This window comes from Sander vitreus, chromosome 23 (genome assembly GCF_031162955.1).
Source record: "Sander vitreus isolate 19-12246 chromosome 23, sanVit1, whole genome shotgun sequence".
Classification (NCBI taxonomy): Eukaryota; Metazoa; Chordata; class Actinopteri; order Perciformes; family Percidae; genus Sander; species Sander vitreus.
The window spans coordinates 20382399-20405546 of NC_135877.1; the positions used below are offsets into that span (position 1 = coordinate 20382399).

The 23148-nt window shown below is 43.5% G+C and overlaps 1 protein-coding gene across 18 annotated transcripts in view; it reads left to right on the forward strand.

The window, feature by feature from the left end:
• The window catches only part of celf2 (cugbp, Elav-like family member 2), a 233171-nt gene that overhangs the window by 196487 nt on the left and 13536 nt on the right, over positions 1-23148 (forward strand). For 3 of the 18 annotated variants that reach the window (XM_078242911.1, XM_078242909.1, XM_078242912.1), the window contains 4 exons: positions 4151-4387; positions 6940-7003; positions 12640-12774; positions 18958-19071. In XM_078242911.1, the coding sequence (XP_078099037.1) occupies positions 4151-4387; positions 6940-7003; positions 12640-12774; positions 18958-19071 (550 nt within the window). Of the gene's footprint in view, positions 1-4150; positions 4388-6939; positions 7004-12639; positions 12775-18942; positions 19072-23148 lie in introns of all 18 variants that reach the window. The other 15 variants (XM_078242910.1, XM_078242925.1, XM_078242913.1 and 12 more) reach the window with 10 other exon arrangements.

The following is a 23148-nucleotide window of genomic DNA, read 5'->3' on the forward strand; positions in this document are numbered from 1 at the left end:
GTGTGTGTGTGTGTGTGTGTGTGTGTGTGTGTGTGTGTGTGTGTGGTTCTGTACCATCTTCTGTGGTTCTGCTTTTGTCCATCATCATAAGATCCTTCATTGTTATGCCTTTGCCTAATCATCTTTTGTCTTCTCTTCTTTTCTTTCCCCCATTTTCTTTGCTCGTCTTTTTCTTCTTTTCCTCCCTCTTTCCTCATCCTCTTCTCTCCTTTTTCATCTGTTCTGCTCTTCTTTCTCCCCTCTTCTCTGCGCTTATCTTTCTTGAATCCCCCATCTCTTCCTCCTCTTTCCCCTTCTCTCGTCTCTCCTTTCTCCTCTCCTCTTGTTTCCTCCTTTGTCCTTTCCTCCATGTCTCCTCTCCCGTTTTCTGTTTCTTTTTTCCTCTCCTTTCTCTCCTCTTTCATCTGTTCTCCTCTGCTCTTCTTTCTCGCCTGTCCTCTCTTGTCTCCTCTTTTATCCTACCCCTCTCTTCTATCCTTTTCCTCTCCTCTCCCCTTTATCTCATTCTTCTCCCCTATTTCCTCTCTTCTTTCCTGCCCTGTTATGTCTCCTCTTTCCTTCTCCTCGGCTCTTCTCTTCTTTCCCTGTTTTCAAGTTTGCTCCTCTTCTTTCTTTCTTTTTTCTTTTTCCTTCTCTCCCGTCTTGTCTCCTCTGCTTTTTCCTCTGCTCTGCCCCCTCTTCTTCTTTCGTTTTCCTATCCCCTTTATCTTCCTCTTCTCCCCCATTTTCCTTTTTCGTTCCTGTCGTGTTATTTTCTCCTCTCCTCTGCTGTTCTCTTCTTTTCCTTTTCTTCATATTTGCTCCTCTTCTTTCTTCTTCATTTTTTTCCTTTCTTCCTCTGCTTCATCCTCTTCTCTGTCCCTCTCCCCAGTTCTTCTTCTTTCTTCTTCCTCTCTCCTCTTTTTCCAACTCTGCTCTTCTCTTCTTTCCCTTTTTTTCAATTTGCTCCTCTTCTTTCTTTCTTTCTTTCTTTCTTTCTTTCTTTCTTTCTTTCTTTCTTTCTTTTTTTCTTTTCTTCCCTCTGCTTTCTCCTCTTCTGTACGCATGTGTGTGCATGCACGAGTGAGGGTTTATGAGTGTATGGGTGAATAAGCTGATTTTAAGTCTATAGGTTAGGGCTGCACAATTAATCACTATTTGGACTAGTGCAATATCCACATTGCTGGGGGAGGGGGGGTATGTGTAAAACTATTCTAAATTAAGTATTGTGGTGCTGCAGAGACGTCCCAGTCTACAAATCCTGTCCTACAGACTAAAGGAAACATCTTTGTTTGGTACAGATCCTCACCAAAAATCACACTATAATCATTTAAAAATGTTCAATGAAAATGAGAATAATGATACAAAAATGAGCATTCCCTCCAATATGGTGAATCATATATAAAAATGGATGATTAGTTGTATTGAATTTTGGGTGTTTTATATAATTTTATAACATTTGAAAAACATGTTTAAATGCTTTCAAAACCGTATCCTGACTAAAAGCTGTTTTACGCTTCTGCGTCAACTCCACGCCGTAGCTACAGCGTCGCTCCTACGGCGTCGTGACCCTTTCGGAAGTGTCTGCCAGCCAGTTTATTTTATGGTAGCAAGCAAACTTTAGCACAACTGCCCACAAAATACTGCTTGCTGGCAAAGTGCTCATTTCAAAACATTACCGACATATAGACACTTTACAAACAGATAACCCCGTCATTGTAACCAAAATATGTCTTGATTTTATTTGCAAAGCTCATGTCAGTGAACTAGCATGTTGCTACTCCCCACAGTAGGCTGCTTGAAACACCAACTATCAACACACAGGACGAGTTGACCAATCACAGTTCTTGCGGTCTGTCGGTTTGCGGCAACGCAGAGGGGTCTGCGGAATAAGGCATGGATACCCGACCCGAGCCCGAAGGGGCCCGACGGTACCCGAGAGATAGAGAAAGAGGAAGCAGACGTGTAGATGCGACCGGAGCAGAGTTGGTGGAATAAGTTTAAGTTTTGTACACAGTGTGTGCGGTGTCCGAGATAAACCCCAGACTGAAAGCCAAGTTCATTCATCGTTATATAACGTCGGCCCTGGAGGTAACGAGTCTCCCCTGGTTTTCTGACCACGGTCGGAATCGAAGCAAGCAGGAAAGGTTAACACATTGAACATGTGCGCTGATGCGCTCATCTGTTGACATTTCCGAATGCCTTCCTATAGTTGCTTAAAGGGATATTTCACCGTTGTAAAGATTAATATATCTTTAAATTGAATCACTTATATAGTACAAATGTGCATTTTCTTTTAGAAATTGGTGGCTTCTAGTCCGAGAAAAGCTAAAAAATGTGTTTTTGGCTCATGTGGATGAAAGACACCAAATCCCAGAATGCACTTGCTTTGCTGCTTTAGCGTCTACCCCCAAGCCACGCCTACCGTTACAGACAGACAGTGAGACAGTCAACTCAACTTTAGTCTGTTTTATTGTCACTTCGACCATATACACGAAACAACGTTTCACCGTGGCTCAATTGGTTACACAATTAAAATATATGAAAACGACATTATATAAAAACGACATTATATAAAAACGACATACAAAACAGGCTACATTTAGTACACATGATATGCTCCGTAAGGTTCAGCTAACACATAGCTAGCTACTAGCATTAGCATTTGGTACAAATTTGCGTGTAATGTAGAATGGTCGGCATTTAACAGTCACAAACTCCACCAGCAGTTAGCAGTTAGTTGGATACAAGCACCCACATTTATGCGGCAGGCATTCCGTGTTAACACAGCTCACCTCCACTAGTCTTACCCGGCGACAGAGCGGTAGCTGCATAGTCCATAGCAATTGTTTCCACAACAACAAAAACACAGCAGTCTCTGAACTCGCGTTGGGAGTTTCGTTGAAGTTGGATGTAGTCCAGTTTGTTGTCTAATGAGCGGACACTTGCAAGCAGGATTGATGGAACAGATGGCCGGCTAACGTTAGTTTTCCACCTACAAACTCGCTCAACGTCCGCCGCTGATGATGTCCCTTTACCGGCCAGAGGCTTCGATCAGCACCGCTGGGCTCCATAGCAGGCGGGCGAAGCTGTGTCGAGTATTCCGTCTGTAATAAAGTGTCCTGCATAGCTCCGATCTGTACCAATGTATCCCGTTGGTACACGTGTGCGGTAGTTTGAATGCACATAATTGTTCTAAAATTTCCTTCGGGATGAATAAATCTATCTATCTAAAGTTTTGATGCTGAGAAGCCACTAAAGCTACGCGAGGATTCAAGATGGCTGACACTCGTTTTGTTTTGTGGAATTTCGGAGAATGCCGGAGTCCAACCCCCTATGGGCGGGTTTGAAATATGCGGAAGTTGGACTGTAGTTCATAGCCTCTGGGCAAAAAAGCCTCAGATGACGCAAAAATCGTCACTTTGCATCATCTGAGGCTTTTTCCAGACCCACAGTACAGAGATCTCCCCAGTCAGGGGGACATGAGGGAGGGAAGCACGGTCATTCAAAAATACTACCGGGTTTCTACTGATACAAAGCTTAATGCTAAATCGGTGAAGTATCCCTTTAATAAAAGCGGGCTTTCCACACAAACAAAAGTACATGAGTCATTAGTATGAGAAAAAAACGAGATTTTAACTGTGTCGGGCTCGGGTCGGGCTCGGACATAAATATCTTAATGCCTGTCGGGCTCGGGCCGGGTTCGGGCACGGCTCTGTCAGACGCGAGCCCGGTTCAGACGGAAAAATTTGGCCCGATCAGACCTCTACTGCAGGAGTACGCCATCGAAGCATAGATCAGCCTTAAACTTTGGCATAAACTAGTCTGTGATCCACTGAACATCCTCTGATCTTAACATTTAATCAAAATAATTCATAATTTCTGCTTTTTTAACTCAAAAATGAGGCATAATGTCATATGAATTAGGTTTCGGAAAGGAACGGAAAAAAAGCGTTCGACAAAAGTGACAAAAACATTTTAAAAAGTGTCAAAAGCATAGAAAAAAGTGCAAAAACCGCTGGAAAAAAGCGCCAAAACATTTTATTTTCATAAATTGGTCGACGGGGAAGACAACACAATCAAAGTCTTCTTCTCTGCCCCTCTCATCATTTCTTTTCCCTCCTCGCCCTCTCCCTCTCCCTCTCCCTCTCCCTCCCTCCCCCCACTGCAGGGCTGCTCGTCCCCCATCGTGGTGAAGTTCGCCGACACGCAGAAGGACAAGGAGCAGCGGCGTCTGCAGCAGCAGCTGGCGCAGCAGATGCAGCAGCTCAACAGTGCCACCACCTGGGGGAGCCTGACGGGCCTGGGCGGCCTTACCCCGCAGTATCTGGCTGTAAGGAGAGCCGCCACGTCACCCACCATCACCTCCTCCACCCCTTACTACAGCCCCATGGCCAACGCCGCAGCAGTCAGTGCCCCATTCGCAAACTCTCCGACCTGAAAAACACCCAAATACTCACTATACACTGGCCTCCTGTCTCTTCCTCTCTTCTCTCTTTCTTTCTTGTGCTGTGATTCCTCTCCTCCGTCCTTTGTCCCTTGGAAGGAAATGAGGTCTCTGAACAGGGTTCGAAGCTGCTAGGTGCCCATAATATATGTTTTCAATGAGGACTGATAGGATCAACAATCTTTGAAATTGGTCCAGTGTTAAGCATGAACGCTGTTACTGGCACCCACAGACCAGGCTGCAATGTAAACCTATGGGGCAAATGTGCATCGTCAGTTACGTCCAATAAAGTGCTTTTTTTTTTGCCACTGAAAGGCTGAGATTATTATTCTAAGTTTCTGACAACATTATGGATATGATCCCAACAGAGATCGACCTTTTTAAAACCTCTTTGAGACCTTTCTGTTTAACCAGAAACAGCTCTGAGATTGCTAGCGCCAAACCCACCAGACTCCATTTAAAAAACAATACTTTTAGTTTGTATAGAGCTAACATATTTTCACATGTAAATCAGTAAACTTGGCGCGTTCCAGGCCACCCCGTAACCCATGTTTTCACAACCTTCTACCCGTGAAAGTGCCCTGGAACGGCAGTCAAACCCGTAACTTACCCGTGAACTCGTACCAGATCGCTGTACTCCCAGTTACAGTTTTTGACGTCACACACACATAAACAATGGCAACTCCTGTTGATGCTGTACATACCGTTAACAGTGAGAAATAGAAATAAATAGACATAAATAGGCAACGTAAAGTAATTCCGCACATTGTAATCAAAACAATACACATGCGATTGTGTACTACTACAGGTTATGTTTACTAATGAAGACCAAAATATGTCGCCGACTAGAAATCGCTAGTATCAGCTAGCGCTAGCTAACATCAACGTTAGGTAGTCGCTAGCTAACGTTAACGTTAGGTAGCCTAACCTGAACCCTGCCAACGGCAACGGTTTAGCTAGCCCTCTTTGACGGTGTGCCAAATGTCATTATTTTTATCATCATACGCACAAATCAGCTGTACATAAACGTAACTAAACCGACTTTCACTCAATCACAGTTCATCTGAATGATGACATGCTGGAACGCTACCAAGTCGTGAGTCATGTTTTGAAGTGAAAGGTGTGTCTGGAACGCAGCATATGTGTTTATTTCAACCAAAACTACAGTTGTGATGGTTGGAAAAGTGGAAAGACGACCAAAAATGGCTCTTCCTAGTTTTATTTTGTGTCTGTCAACGTTTATTTACATGGAGTCTGGTGGCTTTAGCGAATGCAATTTTGTGGATGTTTTTATGTTTAAAAAAAGGATCTTACCCTTTAACAGAAAGGTCGACCTCTTTAAAAAAAAAAAAACTTTCCATAATGTTGTCAGCCACTTAGAATATTAATCTGAGCCTGTCAGTGGCAAAACGAGCCCTTTTGTGAACGTAAATAGAAGCTGCACTATTGCCCTATTAATAGTTTAAACAAAAAAACTGGTCTGGCTGGGGGACAGTGTGAAACCCCCGGGAGCCCACTGATACCCAATTTGAGAAATCCTGCAGTGGAGGCTCTGCTGCACAGCATCTGAGACCTTCATCGGTTGATTTGTTTGATTGGGGGATTTTGTGGGATCTTTTTTGTTTTTAAAGTAGGGTTCAGAAACCTCATTCTCTCCCCCATGTCTCTGCGGCCCTTTTTCAGAGCCTCAAACTCAGGACTCTTCCTGTAAAATGTCTCGGCACTAACCCTTGACTCATTGCGCTTCAGTTTCTAAATTAACCTTAAAGGGAAATAAATTTAAGATAAAAAAAAGTGTTTTGTGAATTGGGCTCCCAGATTTCTCCTTCATCTTCAATCCTCTTTTCTTTTTTTTTCTTTTTGGGCATTTCTGCCTTAATTGGATAGGAACTGAGATATGAAAGGAGGGAGAGAGAGGGGGGAAGACATACATGAGAACCATCACAGGTCAGATTCAAACGCTGGACCTTCTGCATCGAGGAATAAACCTCAGTATATATGCGCCCGCTCTACCAACTGAGCTAACCGGCCACTCAAGCCTCTCTTTCAGACTTTTTTGAAAAGATTAAGCTCTATTCCGGAAAGTGGGGGGGGACCACAGACACAATAGAAACAAGATGTTAATTTGCTGTTAATTCAAGTCTTTGAAGGATGAGTTTTTGACAGCATCGGTATTCCACTTTTGTTTCCGGAATCTAATTAGTCGGCTAGATTGGCACTTTCATGCTCAACTTGTCTGGGAGAATGGCGGTGGAATACAAACGCTGTTTGCTTAGAGGAGAGCTCAAACTATATTAGCAGCTCATTTACTCATTGAGCGGCGATGAACCACACTGCTAAACCCGCTCATTACGGCTTTAGCTTCCCAGCGTAGCATTGTATAGACATTGTGTTAAACTGTTTCTGTATCCACCCAGCTCACTTTGGTTTCTCCCTCTTCTTTTTTCCCCTCTGCCTTCTCTCTCCTTCTCTCTCTCTCTTTCGCTCTCTTCTATTTTTTCTTTTGCCATCAGTTGCTCCAGCAGGCAACCTCCTCCAGTAACCTAGGAGCCTTCAGCGGGATCCAGCAGATGGCCGGTGAGTCCAAAAAGAAGAAGAAAAAAAAAAATCAGTTGATAAACTCTCCTGTAACTGCGCCGGCAATGGCCCCTTTTTGTTGCGCCTCTCTGTTATTTATTTTTTTGTTCACAGTCTTCTAAGAGGAACCAAAGAGCATAACAGATGAACTCGCGTGGCGGAGTAAAGAGAGATCTTTGCCCCGAAGATTTATTAACTGTTGCTAAGAATTGTCTTGATCTTTTAATGAGGCCAGACAAGAGCTGCGCCCCGGGCGTGTAACAGTAGCACCGAGGCTTTGCCGGGGATGGATGAATCGCAGGAAAGAGGACGGTGGGGGAAGAAAAAGAAAAAGTAGAGTGGAGGGGGGGGGGGGAAATGGTTAAAAGTGGGCTTCCTTTTGGTGGATGTCTTGCACTGCAGGCTGGCGCCATCTACTGCTCTCTCACTCTGTGAGGATCTCTGTGATCTGTCATCTTCCATATTTTGCTTTTCAAGAGTATCTGCAGGTCCGAGGCAATTTTTTTAGCCCTTTATAGCCATTTTTAACGCTACAAGAATTGAATTTAAGGAAGGGAAGTAAGACATCCATTTTCTTTTGCAGTGAATGTAGCCAGTGAAAGTTTTCAAACTCTAAATGGGTTGAATAAGAAGAAAAAAAGGGACACAAAGAAATAGGAAATGGTAAGGGACGAGCCCAATTCTCCTAAGTGAGGCTGATGCAATAAAAAATGCATATTGTATTAACCCAGTTCTGTATTAATCTAAGCCTTGAGCGTGCCAAGAGGCCTCCTATTAACTGTTGAACAAGATAAAATCTGTCTTTAAGAAATATAATTTTTTCGGGCTTTAAATTTGGGGTTATTTAATACTTCCAGGGACCCGTGGATACTCGCTCTCTCATCATCTCTGACTTTTTTTTTTACTCTCCTTTCTTCCCACTCTCTCTCCTTTTTTCTATTTATTTTAAGCCTCTTCTTTTTTTTTTTGCAGACACTCCTGCGCCTCCCGCCCTCTCCGTTTCTTCATCTCACCTTTTTACGCTTCCCTCCTCCAGCCTTCACACTCTGTCTGTTCTCCCCTGCTTCGCTCTTCTTTTTCTTCTATCCTTCTGTGAGTTTGTTAGTATGGTGTCAGCTCTTAATTGTACACTCTTTAGTCAGCTGACGCGAGGGGGGTAGGGGGGGGGGACAGGATAGGGAAATTGCCGAGACACAATAACACTGTCTGAGTGTGATGGGAGTGTTTTTTTTTTTTTTAAGTGGCGAGTCCCGTCTTGTATCCTCCGGTTTCTTTTCTGTCGTGTTCCCCTGAGTTACAATGCCTCGCAATTTCCCTGTGGCTGATTTTAAATTGTGTGCTCACTCTGTTGCTGTTGAGCTCAAACACACTTTTCCTCACAAACACACACTCGCACGGATAAATAGGCTCAGGGATTTGGAAGCGAGGGCGAGTAACGGCGTCTGAATCTGGAGATCTGGTGGTCCTCCATCTGCGCACCAGAGAGAGAGAGAGAGAGAGAGAGAGAGAGAGAGAGAGAGAGAGAGAGAGAGAGAGAGAGAGAGAGAGAGAGAGAGAGAGAGAGAGAGAGAGAGAGAGAGAGCATTAGTGATTGGCAGGATATGTGACACAGCTGAATGACATCTGGTCCCAGTCCTTAACACGAGGAGCTGAGAGGCTTCAATTACACCAATGAGCATTCAATTAGACGCAGCCAACGCCGGCCTGGTGCAGCCCAGCACTGCCATACAGGCTGCATGGAACGCGCACACACACACACACACACACACACACACACACACGCACGCGTCCTCGCACACATATGTGCTCATAGTTGCTCACACATTCACTTACCATCTGCACAGGCCCGGATACTCCCGACTCTGATGCGGGGAGTAGATTGTATTTGTCTGTCTTTCTTTGCCTTCTCTCTCCGTACGTATACGGCTTCATCTCGACTTTGTTCCCCTCTAACCCAGTTATTTTTATATCATGCCTGCTGCTTGTTTTCCTTTGACGAATGCAAGTAAGAATTGCGACGGAGTTGCTTTGAGAAAAACCGGGAGAAAGAGGTAGAGAGGAGAAAGAGAGAGAGACAGAGAGCCGCTGTGGAGTCGCCTGTCATCTGGCAAAGACCGGGAAAGAAAGGGAGGTTAGGAAAAGATAGAAGAAGAATGACAGGGAAAGAAATGGAAAAGAGGAGGGAAATGCCAAGTAAGAAAATGGGAATTGGAAGAGAAGACAGGAAAACGAAATGAAAGGCTAAAAGAGGAGGAAAGGGGGATGAGTAAAAGGCCACGGAAGAAATGAGGACAGAGAAAGCAGGAAAGAAAATAGAAAAAAAAGAGGAGGGAAAGGCAGTTAAGATATGGAAAATTGGAAGGCAGGAAAACAGATCAAAAATGCAGGGAGGCAAAGAAAAAGAAATGGAAAAAGAGGCGGAAGTACGGAGGAATTAGGCATAGAAAAAGATGAGTATAGTGGAAAGGAGGAAAGGAAAGAAAGAAAAAGGCAGTGAAGGAAATGAAAATGGGAAAGGAAAGAAAACAAAGGGAAACAAAATGGGGAGGAAATAAGTGATAGGAAGCCGGAAGTGAAAGGCAGGAAAGGGAAGGAAAAAGACAGTGTAGGAAAGAGGAAAGGAAGAAGATGTTAAAGGGCCCAGAAGCAGAGGAAAGGGAATGGAAAAGAGAAGGGGAAAGAACAGGAAAAAAGGGAAGTGAAAAGACAAAATAAGAGGAAAAAAAAGGCAAGAAAAGAAGAGCAGAGCAAATGGAAGAGGGAAAGATGATTGAAAAAAGCAGGACAGGTAAGGAAAAAAGGAAATGGGATAAAGGAAGGCAGGGAATTGGGAAAAGAAAGGAAAGAAACCGGAAAAAGAGCTGAAGCACAAGGCAGGAAGGAACAGATAAAGGAAAGAAATTAAGGAATGGGACGAGGAAAATAGGAATGAAAGGAGAGTGCAGCCAAGGTGAACGAAGTAAATACAATGACTATTTGTTAGCATTTTAAACGTACTGAAGTGGTGGTATTATCTTGAAAACGTTTGTGTGTGAGTAGATCTGAGCCTCTGTGGTCAAAACCACCGAGGAGGAAAGGGCAGGGAAATAAAAACGTCTTTTAAATCGCAATAAAGAGCCGTGAAGGAGAGCTCTACTAAACAGCCTTCATCTCTCTCTCTCTCTCTCTGTGCAAGTCGCTCTGCAGGGTCGAGAAGGAGTCTGCGTGAGCCAGCTGCTGCTTACTCATGTGGTGCACTTTAAAGAAAAAAAAGATAAAACGCGGTGTGAATTAGTGCAAGATTTGAGCACTTATTCACAGAAACCCAAACGGCTGTTTTATTCCCACCTTTTCCGTAACAAAACAGAAATCCATTTTAGCTGTCGATGTATAACAGAAAATTGGAGAAAATCGCTTCGAAAACAAGATTGTTTTTGGCTTCGACGCGCTCGTAAGTAAGCACAGATGAGGTTGTTTTGTTTTGTCACAATTGTACTTGCTCATTACAGCGAACACACACACCCCCACACCCACACACTCCCTGCTGCAGCTGCTCATCACGACAACCTCGGAAAAAAAACAAGAGAGATTTTTAGAAACAGGCAGTGGCCTTTTTGTAAAATATATCTTTAATTAACCAATCAGAACTGTGAATCCCAGTGATGAATTCAGCCATCTGTTGTCATTGGCTGCGTTCAGTCGGGTTGTCTGGGTGAAGGATATCTCTGTTTGGATGTTACAACCTCAAACCATTCAACACGGTGTCAAACAAGATGGATCCTCTTCATGGTGTCTTGTTTGTGTGTGTCTATTTTTGTGTGTGTGTGTGTGTGTGTGCGTGTGCGTGCGCGTGTGCGTATTCCCATGGTACTGTATATACACTCAGACTGTATATACGACACATACACCTCACATTGACAGTGTCCACCCTTTAACTCTTAACTCTAACGAAGCTCATGAGTCTGAGGAAGCGCCTCTGTGGTAAGAACAACTCTGGTGTCTGATTCTGTATTTTTGCTTCATGAGGGTTTTTGCCTCGTAATGTTCGCACACGCACGCACACACACACACACACACACACACACACACACTCACTCACACACTTGCACAAACACACATATTCATGGAGTAAGGTGAAAGGGTTAGTTGTACTCAGAGAAGGCAGTTTTATAGCCTTTGCTTCACCATCATTTGGATGTTGGCCTGTAGTCGTTAATTATGCTTAAGTACAGGCCTGTATGCTAATGCCAGCGTGCAGATTAACAATGAGGGGAGTTCAGCCTGCAGGTGTCCTCAACTACATTGTGACTGCTGAATGGGATGCAGTTTAATTCTTATTTTTAAAGCTAAAAGCCACTGTGGCGAGAGTTATCTACAGGAGGCTGATGTCTGCGTATTACAGACATATATATATATATACCTTATCCTCATTAATTGAAGTGTAAAGTACATCTTTGTTATAGTTCAGAGTAATTTACTGTTCAAAATGTGTTGTCATCTTGTCATTTTTTGAGAACAAAGTTTATTGTTATTGCTAAATAGCCTGCCTCAGAAAATAACTTTCATGATTGAAATTGTTATTACAACAACGTCAGAATAAAAAGCAATAGAGTAATAAATGTAGCGTGTATAAGAGTAATGCTAACACCACGACCTGTAGAATATCAATAAAAGTAAGATGCATTTAGTAGTAGGTAAACTAAAATCGAAAAGTAATATTGCACATTATATTTAGAATTAATATTGTGCATGATATTGTAAAGTAATAAAAAGTAATATTGCACATGATGTTGAAAAGTAAAAACTGCAAATGATATTGATAATCAAATTGGAGTTGATGTTTTTCTGCAAAAAAAAAAAAGTGTGTGAAAGGGAGACTGTTTATGCAAAAGGCAAGGCGTGTTCATTTATCTACAGAAATGAAAGAACTGTAAATTAGCCTGAAATGCTTATTTTCATCTGTTATCCCCAGACAGATGTTGAAAAGGCACCCTAAGCGCCCCTTTCATACTATAGATGTCAATATCAGCCTCAAAAGTCCCACATCAGTCAGGCTCTAATCACTGACCATTCAGGCTTTTATTTATACAAGCACAACTTAGCTGAGCAAAGAAGGAGCTCTATTTGAATCCCAAGTAATATAATTGGCAAAAATTATTGGATAACTAGACTATAAAGGTTAGTTACCTCCTATATTTTTTTAGCCTTCTCCACTGATCTTTCCTTAGACAGGAAAATATAATTTCAACGAAATCAGTGAGATTGTTTCTGCCTCCAGACAGAGAAGGTCTGCCTCACAGAAGTGCACCAAACCTAAACACCAAAACAGCTGCTTTCACTGATTCCGACACATCTGGGACTTATTAGCGGAATCAGCTGCTGCAGCTTGCCTTCACACACTACAGACTCTTCACAAAGATACGCTAAAGCTGTCTAAAGCAAAACCAACAACATATGAACACAGTAGAGTATATCCATACACGCCTAACCCCTAACCCTAACCCTTACCCTAACCCTTACCCTCCGGACACCAGGCAGCTAACTCATGTTCAGTACTGTCCTCTGGCACGCTGTACCGGTCCAGCCAGGCGACCCAGCCCACGCCTCAGCCTCGCTCCCCAGGTTTTGACACCACCCTCTCTGGCTCCTCTCTCCAGGTATGAGTGCTCTGCAGTTGCAGAACCTGGCCACTTTAGCAGCGGCGGCGGCGGCGGCCCAAAACTCCGCCAGTCCCAACACCGCTAACCCCCTGTCCACCAACGCCGCCTCCCTGGGAGCGTTGGCCAGCCCAGGTAACACCGCAGTCACTCAGGTTGGGGGAGGGGTCCGACGCCGGGGGTTGGGGCCAACGCCTGCCTACGTCCTCCGCTCTCCACCGTTACCATTACCAGTGTTGTCGCCCCCCCCCCCCCCCCCCCCATGACCCCCGGCACTCCACCGCCACCGCCATCACCGAAACCATCGACCAAGTCATCGTTGCCACAAAACATGACCATCTCCATTGTTCAGATCTACCTCAGTGTTGTTTCTGGCCCATTCCCATGGTGTGTGTATCCACCGTCTCCGCTTTTTCAGACCTCCATCTTAACACACGAACCATGATGCTGTGTTGTCGATGCGCTGCCTTACCTCCTGTCTTTGAACGCCTCACGCCTTCACCACCACCAACAACCCACACTCACGCACTGTATATGTGTACGCGTGTGCATGTCTGTGTGTTCTGTGCTTAAATGTTTCCGTCCGGTTCCGATCTGTGCGTTTATGGTTTTGAGTGATTTCTTTTGGTTTGTGCCTGACCTCGCCAGCTCCAGAGACCCGTGTAGAGACTTTAGGACAGTGTTGTTTCCCCGGTAGTCGGGGTTTGTTTGCACCTGTGTGTGTGTGTGTGTGTGTGTGTGTGTGTGTGTGTGTGTGTGTGTGAGAGAGAGTGCGTGTTGGTGTTTTGTCTCTTGCTCGTGGCTTGGGGGTTAAAAATTAGCAGGTTTAATGTCTGAACTCGGCTCAGGGTTAAATATCGCCTCCGCCTCCTCCTCCTCCTTTCCTCTCCTTGTGTTCCTTCTCGTTGCCCTCGTCTTTTTGCCGCTGCCCTTCTTTTGACAAGCTCCCTGTTTCTGCTCCGTCATTCTCCCCTTTCATGTCGGCTCGGCCTCGCTCCAGCAGCCGTGTTTTTTTTCTTTCCGCTGTCTCTTTTGGAGCGCACTCCCAACAGAGCATGAATGTGAGAAGCTACAGTACCTGCAGCCCCCTCAGCCCCCTCTCTCTCTCCTTCTTCCTCCTTCACGTTACCGCTTGCGCCACTTCCATCCCACTTCCTGCCTCCACCAAGCCGGTTCGCACTGAATGCCCGTTCCCGTCTCGTCTTTCTTTTCCTCTCTCTCTCTCTCTTTCTCTCTCTCTCTCTCTCTCTCTCTCTCTCTCTCTCTCTCTCTCTCTCTCTCTCTCTCTCTCTCTCTCTCTCTCTCTCTCTCTCTCTCTTATTTTCTCCCAGCCTCTCTCTTTCTCTCTTTTTGACTCTTTTATGTCAGTCCAACCTTGAATAGTACACACTCAGGTTGAGCTACTCGGTGTGAATGAGTGGCGCTGTACTGCATGTGTAACTGGAAACGTCAAACCACGCAGTTGAATAAATATAGACTGTTCTGCATGGAGACAGGCCAGAATATATATATATTTTTTTATTTTTTTTTGTGCCACGTGCACATAATGCTCCCCTTTATCGCACCATTTCTTCGTGTCTTCAGCGGCAATCCTGCTTTGTTGGCATCGCTTTGATGAGATCAAGGGTAAATGAATAGGTTAAATCTTCTCTTGTCTGTTGGCTCAGTTGGTAGAGCAGGCGCACATATGCATAGAGGTTCATGCCTCGATGCAGAGGTCCAGGCTTCGAGTCCGACCTGTGACGATTTCCTGCATGTCTTCCCCCTCTCTCTCCCCGTTCTCACCTAGCTGTCCTATCAATTAAAGGTACACTATGAGTTCCAGCATGACGTCACTTCTGTTCTGACGTTCCATGTAAATACCAAACATAACAGAGCAAGCTCGCCCCTCTCCCCATGTTTCCATAACTGTCATGACTAACTGACTAACTGTCACTAACCCCCCACCCCCTCCCCCAACCATCTTGTCGGTGATTGGCTAGATCGTGGTTTGTTGTATTTCGGTGCACAGCCTGTGCCCCTAGTGTTTGTTTGACGTTTACGACCCCTGTGTTGTCTCCCGAGACGGGCTTTTTTCGCAGTGTGTTCAGGGGGCAGGCAGGCAGCTAGCGGGTCAAGGAGAGATGCCTACAATTTGAAACAAAAAATGAAATCGCGCTGAAACCACGCAGGAACTCATAGTGCACCTTTAAAGGCGTTAAAAGCCCCAAAAAATATCTTTAAAAAAAAATCTTCTCTTGTCAGAAAACAGAACCAGGTTGCAAGCTTTGTGCACCATACTTCCCGCCATCTCACCCACCACCTCCACCGACGTAGTAGTTCATGGATGGCACACGTTTCACATCTGTGTGTGTGTGTGTGTGTGTGTGTGTGTGTGTGTGTGTGTGTGTGTGTGTGTGTGTGTGTGAGTGTGAGAGAGAGTTTGTGAGTTTGTGTCCACTGTGTTGTATTGTGTATGTGTTCTTTGGTGTTTGCGACAACACGACCAACTGATTTTAAGACCAGCTGTGCTTGAGGAAAAGTCACTTCAATGTACCGCAAACAAGAGAGAATTCCCAAAGTTTCAAACAGTTTTAGAAACATTTCCGAAAGATTGTTTGTCAGCGTAAAACGTCTCCTCTGATTGTGCTCTTGCCTTTCTGTACATATGTCTGCTTTTTTTCTTGGATGGTCCTTGTGTTTTTTTTGCGTGTGTTTTTTTTAATGCAATGACGGCATCACTTTGAATGCAGCAATCCTCCAGTTATACCTGCGTGCACATAATGCTCCCCTTTATCGCACCATTTCTTCGTGTCTTCAGCGGCAATCCTGCTTTGTTGGCATCGCTTTGATGAGATCAAGGGTAAATGAATAGGTTAAATCTTCTCTTGTCTGTTGGCTCAGTTGTTAGAGCAGGCGCACATATGCATAGAGGTTCATGCCTCGATGCAGAGGTCCAGGCTTCGAGTCCGACCTGTGACGATTTCCTGCATGTCTTCCCCCTCTCTCTCCCCGTTCTCACCTAGCTGTCCTATCAATTAAAGGTACACTATGAGTTCCAGCATGACGTCACTTCTGTTCTGACGTTCCATGTAAATACCAAACATAACAGAGCAAGCTCGCCCCTCTCCCCATGTTTCCATAACTGTCATGACTAACTGACTAACTGTCACTAACCCCCCACCCCCTCCCCCAACCATCTTGTCGGTGATTGGCTAGATCGTGGTTTGTTGTATTTCGGTGCACAGCCTGTGCCCCTAGTGTTTGTTTGACGTTTACGACCCCTGTGTTGTCTCCCGAGATCGGGCTTTTTCGCAGTGTGTTCAGGGGGCAGGCAGGCAGCTAGCGGATCAAGGAGAGATGCCTACAATTTGAAACAAAAATGAAATCGCGCTGAAACCACGCAGGAACTCATAGTGCACCTTTAAAGGCGTTAAAAGCCCCAAAAATATCTTTAAAAAAAAAATCTTCTCTTGTCAGAAAACAAAACCAGGTTGCAAGCTTTGTGCACCATACTTCCCGCCATCTCACCCACCACCTCCACCGACGTAGTAGTTCATGGATGGCACACGTTTCACATCTGTGTGTGTGTGTGTGTGTGTGTGTGTGTGTGTGTGTGTGTGTGTGTGTGTGTGTGTGTGTGTGAGAGAGAGTTTGTGAGTTTGTGTCCACTGTGTTGTATTGTGTATGTGTTCTTTGGTGTCTGTGACAACACGACCATCTGATTTTAAGACCAGCTGTGCTTGAGGAAAAGTCACTTCAATGTACCGCAAACAAGAGAGAATTCCCAAAGTTTCAAACAGTTTTAGAAACATTTCCGAAAGATTGTTTGTCAGCGTAAAACGTCTCCTCTGATTGTGCTCTTGCCTTTCTGTACATATGTCTGCTTTTTTCTTGGATGGTCCTTGTGTTTTTTTTGCGTGTGTTTTTTTTAATGCAATGACGGCATCACTTTGAATGCAGCAATCCTCCAGTTATACCTGCTTTTGTGAATATCTCCTGATCAGAATATTTTTTTTTTTTTATCTACTTTTCATTTTTCACGTTTTTTTTCTATTTTTTTTATGTGTAGGGTCAAGGTGCCGCAACTTGTTTTTAATTAATTGTAATTAAAGGTGCTACTTGTAATATTTTTAAACATCAGAGTGCCATTCAAATCTGCCGAGACACATTATTGTAGATCCATAACAGAATGAGATCACTGTGGAGACAAATGGTTGCCTCAAAATCACTTTTCCCATTGAACTCCAGAGATGTTTCTCCATTCACACTGGTTCCATTTAAACGATACACGTACTGTAGCTAAATGCTAAAAACTTACAATATTTTGACAAATTTCCTGTCCAATAAATACTAATTGTTGCCATTTTAATGCAAAAAGTACATTTGACAGTTCCTGCCCCACACATACCATGTGCACAACTACGAAATAGACACCTTTCATGCAATTATATGCAAATCTGTCAATTTTACTGCCCAATAAATATAACCTGTGAATTTTCATGCCGAAAATACAAAATGTGACTAATTGTGTGTCAATTTTTTTTAAAGTATGCCAATATGTTTATGGCAGAAATACAACATTTGACAATTTTTCTTCCAAAAAATGGCAATTTTCATGCCAAAAACAAAATTTTGACAGTTCCTGCCCACGAATATACCATTCGGATCAGCATCAAAATGCACATAGTAGCAAGTCGAACAATGAGTTAAAGTTATAGCTAAAGTGTAATTTGAAAGAGAAATGCTGAAAAGAAAAGATTTCTAAAATAAACGGTGGAAATCAGTTACTACATCGATTCATCTTCAACCTAGAAATCCAAGAAACAAAGAACTTTGCATCTACGTCTCGCTGAGTTAGGAGTACTTTAGTCTATATTCTTGACGTTCCACTTCCGGGATTGCTCCGGTGCCGCGGGAAATTCCGCCGGATGCATGTATGTCTGTTTCCTTCCGCTTTCCTTATGTTGGAATTTTAAATTCGGTGGATTTCTGAGGACTATGGTTAACTGCTCCTCAGATCTCTGCAGGGTAAATCCAGACAGCTAGCAAGACTATCTGTCCAATCTGAGTTTTCTCTTGCATGACTATTTTACAGCGGTTCTGTGCGGAGCTCCTCCGCAGCGTGTGAATGGTCTGGCAAAGCGAGACTGAGGGCCCTATCTTGCACCCGGCACGGCGCAGCGCAAAGCCCGACGCAAGTGTCTTTGCTAGTTTAAGACCGACCCAGTTGTCAATTTCCCATCCAGCGCCCACGTCGTTTAAATAGTGAATGCACCTGGGCCCATCTGTGCGTCCATGGGCGTGCTGGTCTTACAGGGAGGTGTGTTCAGGTGCGTACTTGGCGTATTGCTATCTTGAGGCAGCGGGAAGTGATCGCGCCATTGATCAACAAAAACCTGGTCTAAAGTCAATAACGCAGCATTTCATTGTTATTTTAACAGTGAATTAGTTAAATGTGCCTTGGCTTTTGCACAGTGTGCGCACACTATGCTTGTTACACACACAGGGAAGTGCAGCAGCACAAAAACATTACAAATAAAAATATTATGGTGCAAATCCGCCATCATAATAGCAATGCGCCGAGGTCCAAACGCGCCTGGCTTTTAAAGGGAATGGGAGATGATCTCTGATTGGTTTATTGCATGTTACGCCCAAAACACACCTATGATTAATGAAGACACTAAGTACAACCCTTTTGAACCATGCGCCCGGCGCACGGACCCTTTATTCCGCCGTCAAACTAGCAAAAGTGGATTTGGACACGCCCTAAACGCACCTGCGCCAGGCGCGTCACGGCGTGCGCTCAGATCGTTAAAATAGGGCCGTAGGAGAACTTCTGAAGTGTCCACATGGTGTTGCTGTCTCCACCAAACCCCGATAATGAATCTACTTTCCACCAATTGTTATTAAAATTGTTTAGATTTTTTCTTTTTTATCCAACAGACAAACAAGCAGAGCAGTGAAAACATAACCTCCTTTGTTGAAGGTGAAACGAAGCCAGCCAGTCTTCTCAGCAGTGGTTTCAGTTGTTTGCAGTCGCAGCATGAATGTTTCAAAGCGATGTTAAATTATACACGTAGCACCTTCTGCATAAACCCTGTAAAGAGTTTTTAATATGCATTTAATAAGAAAGCTTCACCTGTGCTCGAGGGAACCTTGTCGAAGCTTGTATAAGACGTCTGCTCCTTTGTCTCCTACTCTCCCTCTTCGCCTCTGTCCTTGTCCCTCTCTTTTCACTCTCTCCATCTTGTTCTTCACCTCCGCCCCTTTCCTCTCCTCCCTTTCCTCCCTTTCCTCCCTCTCCTTCCACTCTTCCCGCAGCGGCGGGCACAACAGCCAGCTCCAACGCCAGCGCCATGAACTCTCTGACCTCTCTGGGCACCCTGCAGGGCCTGGCAGGCGCGACCGTGGGCCTGAACAACATTAATGCACTAGCAGGTAGCGTCAACAGTGAGTATTCACCCTGCCATCAGCCACTCCACCTTCACCCACACCTCCGCTACGACCAGGGTGCGATTTGTGAAAAAGGCAGGGGGGGGTGTTTTTTTGCTCATGCACAACAAAACATGCAAGAATTAAATCTCCCTTTCAGTACGGATGGATATGATGCCACACGGCCAGCCGTGCCAAAACACTTATTTATGAATTACGATATTCAATGGAAAATAATCACAAAATATGGTAGTGTGGTGTCAACTTAAAACAACGCTTTCAAGCCGGAGAGAGTGGAGTTCACTTCGCTGCGATAACAAAATACTTTCACCCAGAAAATGCTTGTTTGTTCCTCGGGAGTGTTTTAATCCAAACCACGACCTTTTTTTTTCCTGAACTGAACAAGTCGTTTTGGAGCCTAAATTTAACTGTCAGCGCCGCATGAAGCTCACTTTTTCAGGCTAAACTCCACTACCATCCACGGCCCCTGAAAGGACCGTCAGCTGGTGGTGCCTGTAGCCGGCTTGCGGTCACCTATTGGCGGCTAAACAACTGCTGCTGGTAGCCGGCGTCCCGAGCTCTGTAGCGGCTAAATACAACCAGCAAGTGCCGCTCTGATTTGATCGTTCTATGGCACTACAGACTGTTCATGTTACAGCGCTTTATCCCTCGTGTTGTCTTCCCGTCACCCTGCAACTTTTTGTTTTTCCACTAAAATTGGTCGACACTTTTTCTCACTTATCCCGACGATTTTGTCACTTTTTTCCAAGTTTTTTTTCACTTTTTTTCCAAGGTTTTTTTGTCACTTTTTTCCAAGGTTTTTTTGTCACTTTTTCCGATGTTTTTGTCAGTTTCTTTTTTTTTTTACGTTTTTTTTCTTCTTTTTTTCCCACTTTTTAAAATGTTTTTTTTTTTGTTGGACATTTTGTCATTTTTTTTCCCTTCAAAATGCTATAAAATTGAATAAAAACACCCAAATTTAATGAAAGTAGTGAACTGATCATTTATTTTACGGAACCATCCACGTTATTATTTAATTTTTTTGACAATGTGGTTGAAAGAAACCCAAATTTTCTGATATAGAAACTTTTTGAAAACGGGTCAAATTTGACCCGAGGGCAACAAAATACTATTACTACTATATATATATACACTAGTTTAGGTATATCATATATGGTCTATTGGTGAAGTAGCATTGATCACATTAAGGGGGGGGGATACATTTTGTAAAAAAATAAAAATAAATGATTAAAAAGAATTCAGCAGAGGCAGGGATATATAGACCAGAAAGGGGGAAATCCCACGTACCACGCAGCCCAACCCCCCCCCCCCCAGACAAATCGCACCTTGGCTACGACCATCCACACCCATCGGCGACATCGCTACCACAACCTGTGAGCCGATGCAGAGAGACGCGGCCACCCAACGCGGCATTAACAGTTCGATTGATTGACAATTTCAGTGGGGCGACTTCCCCACTTTTCTGTCTATCTGTACCATCTAATACGAATGCCTAAACAGCCCCAAAGAAATACTGAGAAATAAGAAAAACAAGACAATTTCTCATAAATAATCTTGAATTTCGACAAATTTAAAGAAAGGAAAAAAGATTTGTCCCTGAAACTTTACATTGAAAACACTTTTTAACAGATCCAGCAGAGCTTTGTTGTGCTAAACAGAAAAACTCGACATACGCTATATTTAATATTAAACAAAGGCTGAGTATATAAATAAAAAATAAAAAACATGCAGTTGTCAAGCTCTGATGTCCATGGCGGTACAGGATGTATCACAGTCTACATGAAAATAATAGTTAAGTTCTAGCTCGTAGGGTGGAAATTGATCGACAAAGATTGAGGAAGAGAAAAAAACAGAAGATCATAGACAGAAAGAAAAGAAATATAGATATTCAGAATGTTTATGTTTGGCAACAAACTACAAACCAAACTACGCTGAGTTTGGTTCTTCCGGTCGTCTCTCTGCGTCTCAGATTCACTCAACAGTAAATTGTCCTCGCGCTCTCATTGCCGGCTAAATCATTGACTCATCTGGCAGCCGATAGTTCATCCATTCCACCGTTCATTTCTCCATCTCTTCATCCGCTTCCTGGTTGTGTCCTGGGTAACGCTTGCTGTAAGAGTGCTGCTGTGCCTTTTCCCCCAGCAGAGCGGGCGCGCTGCTGTCGCCTCACGTGTCTCCGTTCGTGGTTCGTGTTGTCGTCTCACATCGTGTTTGTTTTGTGTTTGAGTCACTGTTGCCTTTTCTGCAGGGCTGGAATGTAACTGAGTACATTTCCTCTAGTACTGTACTTAAGTACACATGTTGAGGTACCTGTACTTTGCTTGAGTCTTTTCTTTTCATGCCACTTTCTACTTCTACTCCGCTACATTTCAGGGGGAAGTATTGTACTTTTTACTCCACTGCATTCATCTGACAGCTTTAGTTACTAGTTACTTTACAAATTAAGATTTTTGCACACAAAACACATGTAGTTTATAAAATACATTTATTATAAATGAAACTACCCATCAATATAACGGCCTACAATGAACGATTTAAAAAAATTTTGACAACTTTGACCCTTTTTTGACGATTTAAACACTCTTTTGACGCTGTTGACCCTTTTTTTGGTGCCTCTGACCCTTTTTTTGAGGCTTTTAACACTCCTTTTGGCCTTTGACCCTATTTTTGACGCCTTTGACCCTGTTTTTGACGCCTTTGACCCCTTTTTTGACACTTTTTACACTCTTTTGACCCTTTTTTTGAGGCTTTTAACACTCCTTTTGGCGCCTTTGACCCTTTTTTGACGATTTAAACACTCTTTTGACGCTGTTGACCCTTTTTTTGGTGCCTCTGACCCTTTTTTTGAGGCTTTTAACACTCCTTTTGGCCTTTGACCCTATTTTTGACGCCTTTGACCCTTTTTTTGACACTTTTTGACACTCTTTTGACCCTTTTTTTGGTGCCTCTGACCCTTTTTTTGAGGCTTTTAACACTCCTTTTGGCACCTTTGACCCTGTTTTTGACGCCTTTGACCCCTTTTTTGACACTTTTTACACTCTTTTGACCCTTTTTTTGAGGCTTTTAACACTCCTTTTGGCGCCTTTGACCCTTTTTTGACGATTTAAACACTCTTTTGACGCTGTTGACCCTTTTTTTGGTGCCTCTGACCCTTTTTTTTGAAGCTTTTAACACTCCTTTTGGCCTTTGACCCTATTTTTGACGCCTTTGACCCTTTTTTTGACACTTTTGACACTCTTTTGACCCTTTTTTTGGTGCCTCTGACCCTTTTTTTGAGGCTTTTAACACTCCTTTTGGCACCTTTGACCCTGTTTTTGACGCCTTTGACCCCTTTTTTGACACTTTTTACACTCTTTTGACCCTTTTTTTGAAGCCTCTGACCCTTTTTTTTAGGCTTTTAACACTCCTTTTGGCGCCTTTGACCCTGTTTTTGACGCCTTTGACCCCTTTTCTGACACTTTTTACACTCTATTGACCCTTTTTTTGAGGCTTTTAACACTCCTTTTGGCGCCTTTGACCCTTTTTTGACGATTTAAACACTCTTTTGACGCTGTTGACCCTTTTTTTGGTGCCTCTGACCCTTTTTTTTGAAGCTTTTAACACTCCTTTTGGCCTTTGACCCTATTTTTGACGCCTTTGACCCTTTTTTTGACACTTTTGACACTCTTTTGACCCTTTTTTTGGTGCCTCTGACCCTTTTTTTTAGGCTTTTAACACTCCTTTTGGCGCCTTTGACCCTGTTTTTGACGCCTTTGACCCCTTTTCTGACACTTTTTACACTCTATTGACCCTTTTTTTAGGCTTTAACACTCTTTGACACCTTTGACCCTTTTTTTTTTGGATGATTTTAACACTTTTTGCCGATTTTGACTTTTTTTTTTTTACGCTTTTAAGGCTTTTTTCAATTCCTGTTTCTAAAATGTGAGGATTTTTCTGCATTGAGTATTTCTACTTTTAATCCTTTAAGTACATTTTCCTGATGAAACTTACATACTTTTACTTAAGTAACGTTTTCAATGCAGGACTTTAACTTGTAGCAGTAGCATTTACAAGGCGGCTGGTACAGTGTCAAGT